This window comes from Schistocerca gregaria, chromosome 2, assembly GCF_023897955.1.
Source record: "Schistocerca gregaria isolate iqSchGreg1 chromosome 2, iqSchGreg1.2, whole genome shotgun sequence".
NCBI classification, from domain to species: domain Eukaryota; kingdom Metazoa; phylum Arthropoda; class Insecta; order Orthoptera; family Acrididae; genus Schistocerca; species Schistocerca gregaria.
Window position 1 is genome coordinate 320,750,882 of NC_064921.1, and position 16,552 is coordinate 320,767,433.

The 16,552-nt window shown below is 38.8% G+C and overlaps 1 protein-coding gene across 1 annotated transcript in view; it reads left to right on the forward strand.

Moving 5' to 3' along the window:
- LOC126336960 (uncharacterized) overlaps positions 1 to 16,552 on the forward strand; it is a 52,377-nt gene that overhangs the window by 14,392 nt on the left and 21,433 nt on the right. Inside the window, exon 3 of the mRNA XM_050001160.1 lies at positions 6,415 to 6,581. Coding sequence (XP_049857117.1) covers positions 6,415 to 6,581 — 167 coding nt within the window. The remainder of the gene's footprint in view (positions 1 to 6,414; positions 6,582 to 16,552) is intronic.

The window sequence follows — 16,552 nt, forward strand, 5'->3', positions numbered from 1 at the left end:
AACATTGGTCTTTGGTTGTGTTGATTGGTAGGGTTGGTGGTGAAAAAGTGTTTCCACTGTAGGGACTGGGAGAAGGAGAGAAAGTCTTTAACAAGTCCTGCATGATTGCACTTGGGAGTGAGGCAAAATGTGAGGCCTTTGGAAAGGACTGATACTTTTGTGGGTCTAAGGTTTTGGGGGGAAAGGTAAAGGTTCATGAATGTGTTTTGTGTCTGTTTAGGTTCTGAATTCTGTATGGTGCTGGGAGGAAGCTTTTGCAGGTGGGCTAAATGTAGTGAGTCTGCAAGACAGGGTTTGTCAGCTATTGGGGGATGTGGGGAAGATTTGCAGGTGGTTGTAAAAGTGGTGGATAGTGGTAGTCCAAGACACGAGTAGTAAGTGAACAGGCTGCAGAGATTTTTTGAGGTGGCATTGTACTTGTTGCTCTAGTTCCTGGAAAGCAAGAGTTTCAATGTGTGATCTGGGATCCAGGAATATGGGTTTGCATAGCAAGAGAATTTTGCAAATGGACAGCAGATGTTGCAAGGAAGCTCAGGGCTCACTAATATGATTTTGTGGAACTACATTGGTGAAAGTTAAGGTTTGGTGGAATCTGAACAGATGGAGGTCATTGTGGAATGAAGAGTGGCAACTGGATGGTAATGACATTTGTGGGGATTCCATGAGCCAAGCAACAATGCAGGAACAGTATGTGGGACTGGATTCTGGCTAGGTGTAATGAAACTTTATTGTATTGACACTTATGGAAGGAGCAAGGATCCATGGTGGTCAATAAAATACATAAACCTATGTATTTTTATGCACACAAACTAACCATACATCTAAAGAAAGATCCGCAATCCACCACCTATGCTGACAGTATAATCCTATGTGCTGACAAAGGCTCCACCACTGTTGCTTTGAACTGCAGAGATTACCCAGCTGAAGGACTCAGCGAGCTGTAACATTCATCCACCTACAAACCCTGCTACAGTGTCTCATTCCAGAAATCCTGTAGGATCTCCAGTCTCTCCTCTAATCCTTAGGCCCATCCCAGAACATCTCCCCAGAGTCCATATCTCTCCTCACCATTATCATTCTCTGCACTCCTATCTTCTACATGCTTCCTGAAGTCCGTGAACCCAGTCACCCAGGACGCCCCTTGTGGCTGGTTTCTGCACTGTCACTGAGAGAATCTCTGCTCTTGTAGACCAACACCTTCAGCCTATTACCCGCAAACTACCCTCTTATGTTGAAGATACCAACCATTTCCTTCACCGAACCTCCACAGTTTTTGTCCTTTACTACCTGGTGCATTGCTCACAGCTATTGGCTCCACCTCCCTTACAGAAACATCTACAATGCCCATGGCTTTACCACTATAGAACACTACCTTTCCTAAAACAATGGATTCCAAACTTACAACCTCCTTCCTAGCCACTACAACCAACTGTATCCTCACCCACAACCATTTCTGCTTTGAAGGTATTACCTACAAACATATCTGGGGTAGAGCTATGGATGGGCATCTGCATGGCAGTATCCTATACCAATCTATTTATAGGCCATTTAGAGGAATCCTTCCTAAACACCCAGAATCCCAAACCCCTCAATTGGTTCAGATTCATTGATGACATCTTCATAATCTGGATTGACGATGAGGACATCCTACCCACATTCCTCTGGAATGACAACCAACAAGTTGCCTGTCTGCATGAATAAAAACCAACAAACTGTGGCCAAGAAACAGTTGGACCAACCCATTGCTGAGCATGCTACCCAACATGACATTCTTCACTTCAGTGATTGCTTCACAGCCTGTGCCATCTGCATCCTTCCCACCAACACCAGCTTTTCTGAATTGCGCAGGTTGGAGTTCTCCCTGCAATATATCCTATGTTCCCATATCTCTTGCCCTCGGCCTTTGTTAGTGATTGTCCTTACCCATCTAGCCATTTCCCTGTTTCCATTGCAAAACTACACTGCCCTCTATGCCACCAAAGAACCCACAGTGTTTTTACATCTCTCCTGTTTTGCTAAGCCCCCTACCTCTCCTCCTGACCTCCGTCCAACTTCCTGGCTGCACCTACCTGCCCTACCCTCTCTCCACCTCATCCCTGTATGCTCCTTCAAGCAGCACATTACCATCCCCCACCCCTACCCTGCTCTCCCTCTCCCTCCCTACTCTCGCCCACTCCTTCCTCCATAATGCTGTTGCTTCTCCAATCAGGCTTCAGTAGCCAGAGACACACACACACACACACACACACACACACACACACACACACACACACACACACACACACACACACACACACACACTCTCTCTCTCTCTCTCTCTCTCTCTCTCTCTCTCTCTCTCTCTCTCTCTCTCTCTCTCTCTCTCTCTCTCTCTCTCTCTCTCTCTCTGTGTGTGTGTGTGTGTGTGTGTGTGTGTGTGTGTGTGTGTGTGTGTGTGTGTGTGTGTGTGTGTGTGTAAGTGTAATAAAGTATCTTAAAGAGAATGATCTGCTCCATGCCAATGAGCATGAATTCTGAAAATATCAGTCATGTGAAACTGAGCTCAGCTCTGAAAGCCATGGATTGAGACAGTCAGGTAGTTGCAATTTTTTTGACTTCCAAAAAGCATTTGATATGGTACCAGACCCACAGCTATTAAAGAATGACTGTGTGAAGTCTCAAATGAAATTTGCAGGTAGGAAAGAGTGTGTCTTGGATGAAGAACCATTGCCAGATGTAGATGTAGCTTCAGGCATGCTCCAGGGAAGTGTGTTGGGACCCTGCTATTCATGATCTTGCAGACAATATTATAACCTCAGATGTCCTGCAGATGATGCAGTTATCTGTAATAAAGTGCTGTTTGTAAAATGCTGCACAAATATTCAGTCACATCATAACAACATTTCAAGGTGGTGCAAACATCGGCAACTTGGTTCAAGTGTCCATAAAATTAATTTTTTTTACTTTATCAAACACTAAGGTCTAGTGTCAGATGTCTGCTGCATCAGTGAGTCACAACTGAAAGCATTCAAGTCACACAAATACTTGGTTTAACAGTTTTTGGGATATTGAATTGAATGATCATATAGGCTCAATTATATAGGTAAAGCAAGTAGTAAAACTTCAGTTCAGCAATAGAATACTGGGAAAATGTAGTCAGTCTACAAAGAAGATTGGTTGCAAAACACCTGTGGGAAACATCCTAGACTATTGCCTCGAGAGTATTGCTCTTAGCTTTCCAACCATGTGCAGTCATTTATGAAACATGGTATTTTGAAAGCGTACTTAACCACTACCTTTAGGAGATACATGTAAAATGAGCATCTTTGCTACACTGTGCCTCCTTTATGCTCTTATCTCTCCTCACCCTTTTCTCACTACTTGGCTGCTTACCAAGTCAGCTGGAACAGTGGGGGATACAGTCATTTAATGCTGGGTGTGAAGTGCTGCAGTTGCTCTTGGCCGATGTTGTGGCTTCAGATGGCTGATTGATATGCATCACACTTAGCTGAGAATGGAGCCACTATCTCTACAGATCAGGCGAGCCCCCAGGGGCTCAGCATTTGGTTGATGGGTACGGGCTTGGCAACCCTTGCTTGCTAAACTGGGCCTGGTAAGTGCAACCAGTCCTCTGTTACTGTAAGCTCTGCACTGCAGTGGTCACGGAAGTAAGCTCTGGGCATACTTCAGTGACCACTGCAGTGGAGCTGTGGAATGTTGTGTGTTTCAGAGAATGGAGGCCTTGACTTCACCATCTGGTCCACGAGGAAGGCACACTCCTTTCACTCCTCTCTCTCTCGGAGATGCATAATTATATGGCATTCTGATGGCACTAGAGAGGATTCATGGATATCACCGTACAAGGTTTCTTGTCTGTCATGACTCACTTTGTACGCTACAAGCACTTCACCAAATGTATCCAGTAAACCAGCTGCTTCAGCTCATTCATGACTCCTTACAGTGGCTCCATCATTGTGGCCAGGAGATGATCTTTTGCTGGGTACCTGGCAACATCGGGATACAGAGAAACGATGTGGCTGACAAAGCCGCCGATGAAGCACGTCAGGGTGGTGCTGTCCATCAATATCCCAACCCGTTGCATCTCATTCTCTGGCAGATGCATCATGCATCAGTGGGAGACTGAATGATTGCAGATGACAGAAAACAAATTGCAGTCACTCAAATCGACCACACAGGCATAATGGACTTCACGTCAGTATCACTGCTGGAAGGAGGTTCTACTTACCAAATTAGTCATCAGCCCTAGCCCTAGCTTTGTTTGTTTATATTCCACGGTGTGCCTTGTAGCAGTGCAATGGTTTGCAACTGCAGATTTTGTGGTTTGGTTGAGATATGTGTGTCTCCTGTGCTTATGGCACCTTTCTTCATCTGCCCATACAGTCTGCCCAATGTATGTTTTACTACAGTTACATGCAGCATGGTAGACACTAGGCTTGTGGTGTCTTAAGTCATCTTTTGCCATATCTAATAATGCATGCATTTTCAGAGGTAGACAGAAAAGGCATTTAATGTGATGCCAAGTGAAAATTCTGCCCATTTTGTTCAGTACTTTGCTGGTGTATGGAAAATACGCCATTGTCTTATCCTCCTCATAATGTTCGACTTGTTGTACAACTTCACTTGGCTGGTACCTGTAAGCAACACAATTAGCTAATTTGCTGGGAAAGTTTAAGATCACACAAAGTAAATTTTAATAATTTTATGTAGTACTAGAGCAATGACACACACGGTTCTCAATAAGGGTACTTCTGCTGTTTATAATGGAGTAGACAAAGATAGGTTGTGACACAGACAGTTTAGTGAAAGATTATTGTAGGCCAAGTTAGTTTACAAAAGAATGAAACAGATAATGGAGAAAAAAGTAGGATAGGTCATGAGTCGTGCATGGGAAGTTGTCGGTAGAGAGCTTGCCCGTGAAAGCCAAAGGTTCTGACACCCGGGTCTGTCTGGCACACAGTTTTAATCTGCCAGTAAGTTTCAAATAATGGAGATGCAATGAAAGCAAGATCAAACAGATGACATAATAATTATAATACATATGCAGGTGTACGAAAGGCCGTTCCTCTTAAACTTAGTTCATTAGTGAAAAACAAATATAATATAAGTCAGGTAAAATATGTTTGAATGTGCTCTTCAGAGTATACTTGTAGAATATTACTTTACATGTAGATGTGACATGAATGTTCCTTACTTGTAGCTAGAGTTTCTTTTATGGTTTGGTAATTCAATAATTAATTTTTTATTGTGCTTTTCAGAGTGCTTTTTCCCTTATTAACAGTTTTTTGTTAGTTTTCTGCCCTAGTAAACTGTTTGGTTTTCGTTTCTGATTTTTAACTGTGAATCATTATGTTACATGTGTACTCTCATTGTAATAACTTGGTAGAAACTAATTCAAATTAATTTTCTCAGATAGTCAATATGTCTACAAATTAAAATTAGAGGAAATAATATGTTTTATATCTGATTTTCATGCAATCCCACTTACAATAAATAAGAGCATTTTATTTTTATTTTGTCTCCTCAAGATATTAATAACTCTGTTATCCTCCTTATTCTACTTCATTTTTGTCTGCTTCTTCTTATTCTCTTCATTCGTACCTTTAGTGTTATCATCGACATATAATGCTCCATGAGTGTATTGCGAACAATACAGGTTTGACAGAAAAAGGACAGGTGGGGATCAACTATTATCTCCTCGAGTGAATTATCTAGTATCTATCTGGAGGAATTGAGGGGAGCCATGGATAACAAATACCAGTTTTATATTATTTGTGAAATGTTTTACTAGATATTCATGTTAATTATTTTATTTTTATGGGCAATAGTCGTGGAGGATTGATTATCAACTGATTTTTTTTTTAAAAAAAGGAGTTACATATTTTTTTGTTTTCAGGTACCTGTTTTCATTGAAATCCCTATTTGGCAGTAATGAAGCACACTGCCATAGAAGCCACAACAAAATGGTGGAGCTTATCTCCAATTTATCAGTTAACTGTGTCATTTAATTTTGGCTCCTGCTGTGGCATGTTATACTGCGCTGTAGGGATTTCAGTGTGTACAGGATCACTGGCATGTATCTGCAAACAAAGAAAGCATTTATTATTTTTTTCCAAGGTGATAATTAACACTGTATGACTATATATCATACCCCTAGTTAACCAAATTAAAAAAAAACAAAACAGTTTGATTTTATCTTTAAACTTAAACTCCTGCTTCCATTTTGGAGTAATATTTTGTAATAACCCTCATTTGTAAAGTGAATGTACAATGTAGTTAATAGGACAGTCCCCAGAGAGGCATGTGTGATGTTAAATGTCAGCACTAAGAAGATAATAATGGAAAGATATCGACACCTTTGTAATCATAATTAATATTTAGGATTATAATCTCATTCTTTTTCATTTATAATTCCAGAGGCTGTGGTGCTTGTCAGTTCTGTTCTGTTGGAGACTATACTCACTGTGTACTTCCAAAGAAATATTCAGGAGTGGGATGCTTTCGTGATGGTGGTTGGGCAAATTACTGTGTGATACCTGCTGTACAAGTTCATAAATTAACTGATGACATAAGTCTACAGCAAGGTAAATTTTGGTATTTCATTTCGTGAACATTCTATTCGACTACTCTTTGAAATGCCTCACTTTAGTAAAAGATTTTTCTTTGTATGATTTTCCAACTTGACAGTTAAGGTACAAATTTAATCAATAATATATTACAGAAAATGCAGTTGGCTCTTAATATTAAAATATCTAACAAAATAAAAATAACTTCAGCAATAGTAAAATTAAAACTGACACTGAATGCATTTCTTCTTTCTCTCCATATTCACTGTTTGTCAAAACGTTGTATCCATTTCTTCATCTCTTTTTCATGCTTCTTTTTGTTACTGCTTCTCGGTACATGAATATGTAGGCTACATTATAAATTTATTTTGACTTTACGTATGAGGGCAACTATTTCTTAGTACAATAGCATACTTGTTTTTCACTGTTAATCCTTTTCATTTCAAGCAATTTGTCTAACATTTTACCAGTGAAAATATTCCATTCCTGAAGAGAGTCTGAAAAATCCCTAAAGTATTCACTAAGGTTGCCATACCTTCTTCACTGATGTCTGAAAGTTTTCCAGTGACAGATTTATTTAAATTTGGGAAAAAATGGAAGTTAGATGGTTTCAAGTCTAGTAAATAGGTTGGTGTTCCAACAACTGGTGCTTCATTGACCATTTGTTTCATTGACCTAATAAAAGACTATTTTCTTTTATCATTTGCACTGTAGATAAGTCATAGCTAGTTTGTCCTTCTGGACGTCAGAGGCCATGCACAGTAAACAAAATTTTCCTTTTTTTTACAGTTTGCAAGGTAATATATAGAAAAAATACAATTTTGTATGCCAGAAAACACTGAACATAACCTTTCTGGCAAATTAAATCGACTGCATCTTTTTCTGAATAGGCCACAAACTTTCAGCCACTGCTTTGACTGTTGTTTTGTTTATGGCATGAAGTTGAGGAACTATTTCTTGTCCAAAGTAATAAGTTAAAAACATAAAATAAACTGCATTCTCTTTGAAATAGTCAGACAATTACATAGTAATTCATTTTTGAGTTTGCCTTTGGTCAGCATTCAACAAATGTGGTACCACTGTTTGTGACGGCGCGGTTACTTTAATCCATTACCTGCACCTACTTGTGAACTTGTTGCAGCAGATCGCCGGTAGGAACAGAAACTTACCATACTGCAACTTGCACCAGGCTGCATACAACTTAATTATTTCATGAATCGGGGAAAGGTCTCAATTTTGAATGAAAGATGGAAACACTGGCAAAACATTGGTATATTCTGAAGCTTGATAATTTATACATTCACTGCAAAGCCCGTGTTAATCTTAATACAGTCATGAACAACCCCTTTAATTCACATCGGCAAGTTTATGGTAATGTATTTCTTAAAATCTGAACAGCTACTAAGCACGGATTGTTCTTAAATGAAAATGCTCACCATACTATTAAGTTTATTGGTGTCTAATGCCCTCAAGTTTTTATTCTCAATATGCCATACACAATAACTGTCTTATCTCATACACAAAATTACTTAAAAAATTCGTACTTCCTAAAAAAAACACACAGGAATAAATATGCTTTCACTTTAAAACACTTTTGAAGCATGTAATACAACTAAAACCAGGAAATTATAATTTCCTTCAGAGCTCATATTATATGTAACTGTGCCATTGAAAGGCTGGGCTATGCCCATTTCACTCTATATCTCCAAGAGAAAAGACACATGAAGAATACTCCATTCTGATTGGTCAGTCTTCTTTAAGGCCAATCGAGAAACATTATTCTCCCAAGTTCGTCCATGATTTCATGACTAACCAGTCAACAAACAACACACTTTTGAACTGTACTTTTCCTGAAATAAAATTTAACATTCTTATATTTTGTTTATACTTTACATTACTATTTTCATTTGCACTCAAATTAGCTTTCCTTTTACCATAAACTTACTTAACATATTATGATACAAAATTCCCCATCATCTGCATTCACACTGTCTCAAAACTTTCTCACACTAGTTCGTACAGCGTTCATCAGTAGAACAATGATCCACATATTTACTTTAGATCACATTCACACATTATTCACACTGCTAAAAGCATATAAAAAATTGTAAAAACACAAATAAACAAAAAGCCTTCAAGAAATAAACAGAACAATTCACAAAAACATTATCTTGAGCTGTTTCTTGAATGTCTCTGTAGACTACAGCCCTCCAGCAGATGAAAATTAGAACTACATACTTGACTGAACCCGCTTCAGACCATCTATCATTGTGTATGCATGAGTCATTCTCCCGATACACTGGCTCTAGACAGGAGCAATATAAGGTGCCACACCTCACACCCCCTATGATTATAAAGTTTTTTCCCAAACATTTAGAGTTATACAAATTATCAATCCTGGCTTCAAATTTTAAATCTTTCAAAAATTCTCATTCTTATAAACCAATATTACAAATTTCTTATTCCAGACTTAGCAGTCTACAACTGACCTATCCTAATCTTTAATGTATTTATGAAAAATCATCTCTTACTTGATAAAATTGATGCAAATTAAAAAAAATAAATTTTCAATACTTTTTCAACATTTTTAAATTCATATTTCATGCAAGTCTTTTGATATTAACTACTTGTTCACTTTTTTATTTAAAGGCAATGTGATTTGTGTACTTCCATTTAATACATGCAGTGTTGTCCCTGAAATCATACTTCCGTGTAAGATTACTCTCTTTACATACATCCTAATACACAATCACTTATTATTACAAGAAATTATTTACAAATTTCATATTTTGTTTGACTTGAAAGCAAGTCAACAGAGTGTTGCTTCCTTATTTTACTTTAATTAGCAAGATGAAATGTACTAGAATTCCTTTTTTTTTTTTTAAGAATTTATTTCCTTTAGAAGAGTTGATGAGTTTTTTAAAGAAACTAATTGATATCAAAAGCAAAATGTAAATTTTTCTTTACTTTATCTCACCTTGAGAACATTTAATTGTGGAGAACACATTTCACACAAAGCAAACATTTTATAATACATACTTTTATGCAGTCTCTCTTTGCACTACTTTTTTCATATTTTTTACCACTATTGAACAGAAATCAAAATTTTTTATTTACAATATATATATATATAATCTCCACATTCATTCATATTCCTTTCATAATAAATGTTCTACAGTTCTATCAAGGTATATTTTTCATCATATTTATTAAACTTCCTTTAACTATGTGGCCACTGCATATCCCTTTTCATCATTACAAATTGAATTTTCCTGACCACTACACTTTAGTGTTCATCAACAAAATCTTCTTCATTAACTGCACCTGTCACATCCGGTTACTTTCATTTCCCTATATTTCACTCGCCCTCCAATTTATTTTTACATATTCCAGTAGGATGTTCCTTCCTATCTGTCATTATTTTAACTGATACGTTAATGCTTCGTAGACTTCCATACCATGGAATAACTTCTCATAGCACTAAAGTCAGTCCTTACTGTCAGCTTTCAGCAGGATAATGCACCCTTTTTCTACATTCGCTTTACGTCATCGCCTTTGTACCTTAATTATTTTCCTACATCAACATACCTATGTCATCACTTCACTCCATTACAATTTGACCCCCATTTCTCTCACCGTAAAACCTTTTTCATCATAAGACACCGTAAATCCCTCTGAGGCTCTCAAATACTTTACCTTCACTGATAGAGAAGAAAATTAAAGATGATAGATTCAGCTCAGAATGACAGACGAGGAAGATTGAAAATACAAAAAGAAATTGAAGTAACATTGTCAATAACTTGAGCATCTGGTTTTTGTCAAACACCTAGCATTGCATAGGTTGGAATGCCCTCTGAGGCCTCTAAGCTTAGCTCACATCTGACTTTGGACTAAAGTATCTTTTCACATCAATAACATTTCTTAAGATCAATGGTTTCCCTGATTTCCAGTATACTAATCTGTATGCATTTGGGTGTGGTTTTTCAGTATTCCTAAATGGACCCATACATTCGTCTGTAAACCTTTTCGTTTCTGCAGTAATCTTCTTCGACTTTTCCCTTTGATGCTCCTCTAAGTGTGGCACTTCTTCTCCATACTAACTATTCTGACCACTAATGACCTCTCTCTCTCTCTCTCTCTCTCTCTCTCTCTCTCTCTCTATATATATATATATATATATATATATATACGGTCATCATTTTCCTGCCTCTCCCTTATAACCTCTCAAATGTCATCATTTATAAATGCTAGTATTTCTTCTACACTGACATCACTAACTTCCTGTAATTCTGCAGCTTCTGTTCTTTCTCCTTACCCAGAACATGGCTTAACTTCAACTTGGTTGCTAAAGACTTTCTGGCAATCGGGTTCTGTCACATTTTCCGCTAATACATCACCCATTTCATTTGCAACACAATGCATATTTTGTCTATGTCTGTCCAAAAAATCCAATGAACCTCCATTAAATGACAGATTTTTATGTAGCTCGTTTAGCCTGTTGTTACTACCTACTTCTGCTCCCCAGTTATAATCCCTGTCTGTTTATTTCTAATATGTACAAAGGGTTTCGCTAGGGGCTTCAAATTACTACTTCCTGGCTTGTAAACACTAGCCGTACTGCCCTGTAGCAGATGAAAATTAGAACTACATGCTCGACTGAACCCATTCCAGACCACCTGTTACTGTGGACGCATAAGTCATTCTCCCGATACACAGGCTCTAGACAGGAGTGATATAAGGCACCAAGCATCATGTTGCTCAAAGTTTTCCCACAATTAAATCTCTATGTGAAATGTACTATACTCTTCCTTCTTACATACACCATGTCATCAAAAGTATCTGGACACATGGCTGAAAATGACTTAAAAGTTCGTGGTGCCCTACACCAGTAATGTTGGAATTCAGTATGGTGTTGGTCCACCCTTACCCTTGATGACACTTCCACTCTCGCAGACATATGTGCAATCAGGTGATGGAAAGTTTCTTGGGGAATGGCAGTAATCTTCTTCGACTTTTCCCTTTGATGCTCCTCTAAGTCTGGCACTTCTTCCCCATACTAACTATTCTGTCCACTAATGACAAATAAGTTACCTGGGCTAATACCACTGGTCTGGTGCATTAATCAGTCTAAGTGCGATAGTTTTATTAGTTTCCCCATGCCTAGAGCTCCTCCCCATGTTCTCAAACATTTTGAGGAACAGAATACTGAACCATATTCATTAGATGGGTAGATCACATGCCCTGAGAAGAGGTATCAATGGTGGTCAGTGAGGCCTGGCATGAAGTCAGCATTCCAAAACATCCCCAAGTTGTCCTATAGGATTCAGGTCAGTACTCTTTGCAGGCCAGACTGTTACAGGGATGTATTGTCATGTAACAACACCACCACAGGATGTGCACTATGAACAGGTTCTCGATCATGTTGAAAGACGCAATCATCATCCACAAATTGCTCTTCAACGGCGGGAAGCAAGAAGGTGCATAAGACATCAATGTAGGCCTGTGCTGTGATTGTGCCACACAAAAAAAACACCGAATGCAAGCCCCCTTAATGAAAAACACGACCACACCATAACACCACCGCCTCCAAATTTTACAGTTGGCACTCCACACGTTGGCAGATGATGTTCACCAGGTATTTGCCATACCCACACCCTGCCACCATATCTCCACATTTTTTATTGTAATTCATCACTCCACACAACGTTTTTCCACTGTTCAATCATCCAATGTTTATGCTCCTTACACCTCCTGCCTAACTGTCATAGTACTTACAGTGGATTGTGATGCAGTTTGGAATTCCTGTGTGATGGCTTGGACAGATGTCTCCCTACTACACATTACAACCCTCTTCAACTTGCAACGGTGTCTGTCAGTCAAAAGATGAGGTCAGCCTGTATGCCCTTGTGCTGTGTGTGTCCCTTCACATTTCCACTTTACTATCACATCAAAAATAGTGGACCTAGGGATGTTTAGGAGTGTGGTTACCTAGCATACAGACGTATGACACAAGTGACACCCAATCACATGACCACGTTCAAAGTCCGTGAGTTTCGCTAGTTCCACGGAGCACCTCATTCTGCTATCTCATGATGTCTAATGTCTACTGAGTTGGTGAAATGGAGTACCTGGCAGTAGGTGGCAGCACAATGCACTTAATATGAAAATCATATGTTTTTGGGGGTGTCCGGATGCTTTTGATCACATAGTGTACCTGTATTCTTACGTATTTCATGTGCTTTTACTCACCAATAATAGAATTCCACACTTCACACTTTCTTCATTTCCTGTGTGGCTTAAGTTTTTGGGATATGCTTAACATGGATAAATCTTCACAAAAAGTTCAGCTATATTTTAATTCAACAGCACATTTCTTCATAATTGGAAATGAAGAAGTAATCTCATTATAATGATCAACTTTGCATGAACTTACTTTCACCATAAATCATCCAAAACAAACAATTTTAAGATAACACAGTATTTCAATTTATTCTCTGGATTTAAACCCACTCAACATCACTAGTCCAAAGAATATATAAACCAGACTATTGTGTAGATCAATTTATGGCTTGTCATATATTAACACAAAATATGAAGCAACATAAGAGAAACAAAATTTCATTGATATAAAAGTCATCTCTGTGACAGACAGGGAATTTTCACCTTGTCCACCTATGCAGTTGGTAGTGTGGTTCTTCCTTAACCATGTGTTTTGGAATACTCTTTGTTTTGTGGATGAACTTAATTTTTTAGGAAATTTCTATTACTTCTGTTGCTTCAGCATTTATTTGGTTCTTCACATTGTATCATGTTAAACACTATCATCTGTCACACAGTTCATGGTGAATTACTCACAGTAGTTAAAAAATCATTTTCTTCCACTTTTTCTTCTCTTTTGTCTCGAACATGCTCAGTGAGCACTATTATGGATCTTCATATCCCACAGAAATCTGATGTGCTCACTAGGAATCACATGGAACTTCCAGGTTAGTAGCAAACGCTGATAATTTCTGGACCACAGAACACTTATGTACGGAGGGGAAACACAGCTGGTGAGAAAGCAAGAGAACAGTGACCTTGGATCATTTAAAGTACAAATCTCCAGACTGGTTTCACAAATAAAGTAGGCAGACAGCATACTTTATGAAAGTAACTATAAAGAGTATACTGCGGGAATTATGCATGGGAAGAAACAACTAAATGTGACCCATAGAAAGCATCAGGTAATAGTTATCTCTGCACCAGAAAAATTAATAGGGGAGGGTGGGGGAGAATTGTAGCGGCAAATAGGGAAGAGAATATACAGAACAGTTTGTTGAAGACATTGATTATGGCTTGTTATCTGGTTATAGTGCTTAACACACAGTGTGCTCGGAGATAAGTTACCTGGGCTAATACCACTGGTCTGGTGCATTAATCAGTCTAAGTGTGATAGTTTTATTAGTTTCCCCATGCCTAGAGCTCCTCCCCGTGTTCTCAAACATTTTGAGGAACAGAATACTGAACCATATTCATTAGATTGGTAGATCACATAACTAATGAGGAAGTATTGAATAGGATTGGGGAGAAGAGAAGTTTGTGGCACAACTTGACCAGAAGAAGGGATCGGTTGGTAGGACATGTTCTGAGGCATCAAGGGATCACCAATTTAGTATTGGAGGGCAGTGTGGAGGGTAAAAATTGTAGAGGGAGACCAAGAGATGGCTACACTAAGCAGATTCAGAAGGATGTAGGTTGCAGTAGGTACTGGGAGATGAAGAAGCTTGCAGTAGATAGAGTAGCATGGAGAGCTGCATCCAACCAGTCTCAGGACTGAAGCCCACAACAATAACAATTCCTGAAAATAACTGCTTAAAAATAACCCAGTTTGGCTGAGAAGGCAACATATGACTTCACAAATCCAATTCTAGTATAACTAAACAATAAAATCTGCCATTCTGTTGTTTTCTGTGATCTTGCAAAGGCCTTTGATTGTGTATGTCATAAAAATCTATTGGGGAAACTAAAATGGTATGGCATTAAGGCCTTTCTCTTACATGGATGGAGATGGAGTCAATAGAAAACAGAGGGCCACATTAGCAAATGATAAACTGGGTTAAGATTATATTCAGAGTGCATAAACATTAAAGATGTTGTGCCACAAAATTTTGTGTTGATCCATTACTGTTTTTGGTCTACACTTAAAATTTAGCTGGGATGTTGGAGGACTCTTCAAAAACTCAATGTTTGCTGATGCCACAAGTATAATGACAAGGAGCCCAAATATATCTATAACATACACAGCTGGGGCAATAATGGAACAGGCTTTCAACTGGTTCACAGCTGACAGCTTAACCCTTAATATTACAAAACACCAACATTATGAAAATTCAGACCAAAAAAATTGACTTTGTTGCCAGGAGCAGAATTCATTGGGCAGATGCTCCATGTGTTCCATGTCTGAAGTTTTTGGGTATCAAGATAAATAAAAATATGATGTATCGTCAGTGTGTGCACAAGTTACTCAAAAACTTCGTTTTTTTGTGCTTTCCACTTAGAACTCTCTGTAGTGTGCTGTATACTTAGCAGACTTTCCCTCACTTCTGTCATATGGTATCATTTTCAGGGGCATTGCAGAAGTATGCAGTACAACTATTGTTTAAGGCTGATAAACTGAACATTTGTAGAAGCCCCTTCATGGACCAAGGGATTCTTACACTCACTTACCAATACATAATTATACACTCTAATGGTATTCATGGTCAATAACAAATTTGAATTCAGTGTGAACTGAGCAGTTCACTATCATAATTCTAGAAGTAGAAACAATTTCCCTCTAGGGTTCAGAACAGAGTTTCACTTTCAATAATATCCATAAAAGGGTGCCAGTGGACATCAGGCAGGAAATAGAAAACCTCAAAAAATTTCAAAACACTTCATAAAAAGTAAAAGATTACCTCATTTTCCACTCTATAGCTTATAGAATACGTGGACTGAAGAATGTTAATAGTGTGTAATTCTAATATTTGTTCTGAATGGATCCTAATTTTACCACGATGTAATTACTATACAGGGTGTGGTAGATAAGTAATGAGACTCAGTCTAGAAAAACAAATTTATTGATCCAATTTGTACAAAACGTTAGTATTCTTCAATGTACTCGCCTTGGGTGTCGACACGACGTTGCCATCACGTTTTCCAAGCTTCATAGGCCCCACTGTAGTCCGTTTGAGTTATCCCAGTTAGTGCCTTCGTGACAGCACGTTGGATGTTTGGAATATCGTTGAAACGATGACCCTTCAGGCATCTTTTGACCTTCGGAAATAGGAAGAAATCAGGATGACTCAAGTCAGGGCTGTATGGTGGCTGTGGCAGAACTTCAACTCCAATTCGGGTCAAGTAGGAGGTCACGAGGAACGCTGTGTGCGCCGGACCGTTGTCGTGGTGGAGACGCCAGCATTGAGCAAGGTCCTGTCGCTTCCATTTGACGGCTCTGTGCAATCACTGAAGGACTTCTTTGTAGAATTCGGCATTGACAGTCTTCCCCTGAGGGACAAACTATTTGTGAATTAACCCCCGGATGTCGAAAAACACAATCAGCATTGTTTTGTTGCGGAACTTTGACATTCTTGCTTTCTTCGGCCACGGGGATGCCGGTGTGTGCCACTCCGAGCTCTGGGCTTTCGTCTCTGGGTCGTACTGGAATGTCCACGATTCGTCGCCTGTTACTATGTTGTCTAAAAAATCTGGATTATTTTCCAAATCATTCAACATCTCACAGCAAACGTCCACTCGTTGTTGCTTTTGTTCGGCGGTGAGCACTCGGGGAACCAATTTTGTGCAAACTTTCCTCATCATCAAATCTTGCGTAACAATTTGGTGAACCGTAAATTTATTCACGGAGACCTCATCGGCGATCATTTTGAGACTTAAACGACGGTCGGAGTCCAGGAGTTCTTTCACTTTGGCCACCGTTTCATCCACACGACTCGTTGAAGGGCGTCTAGATT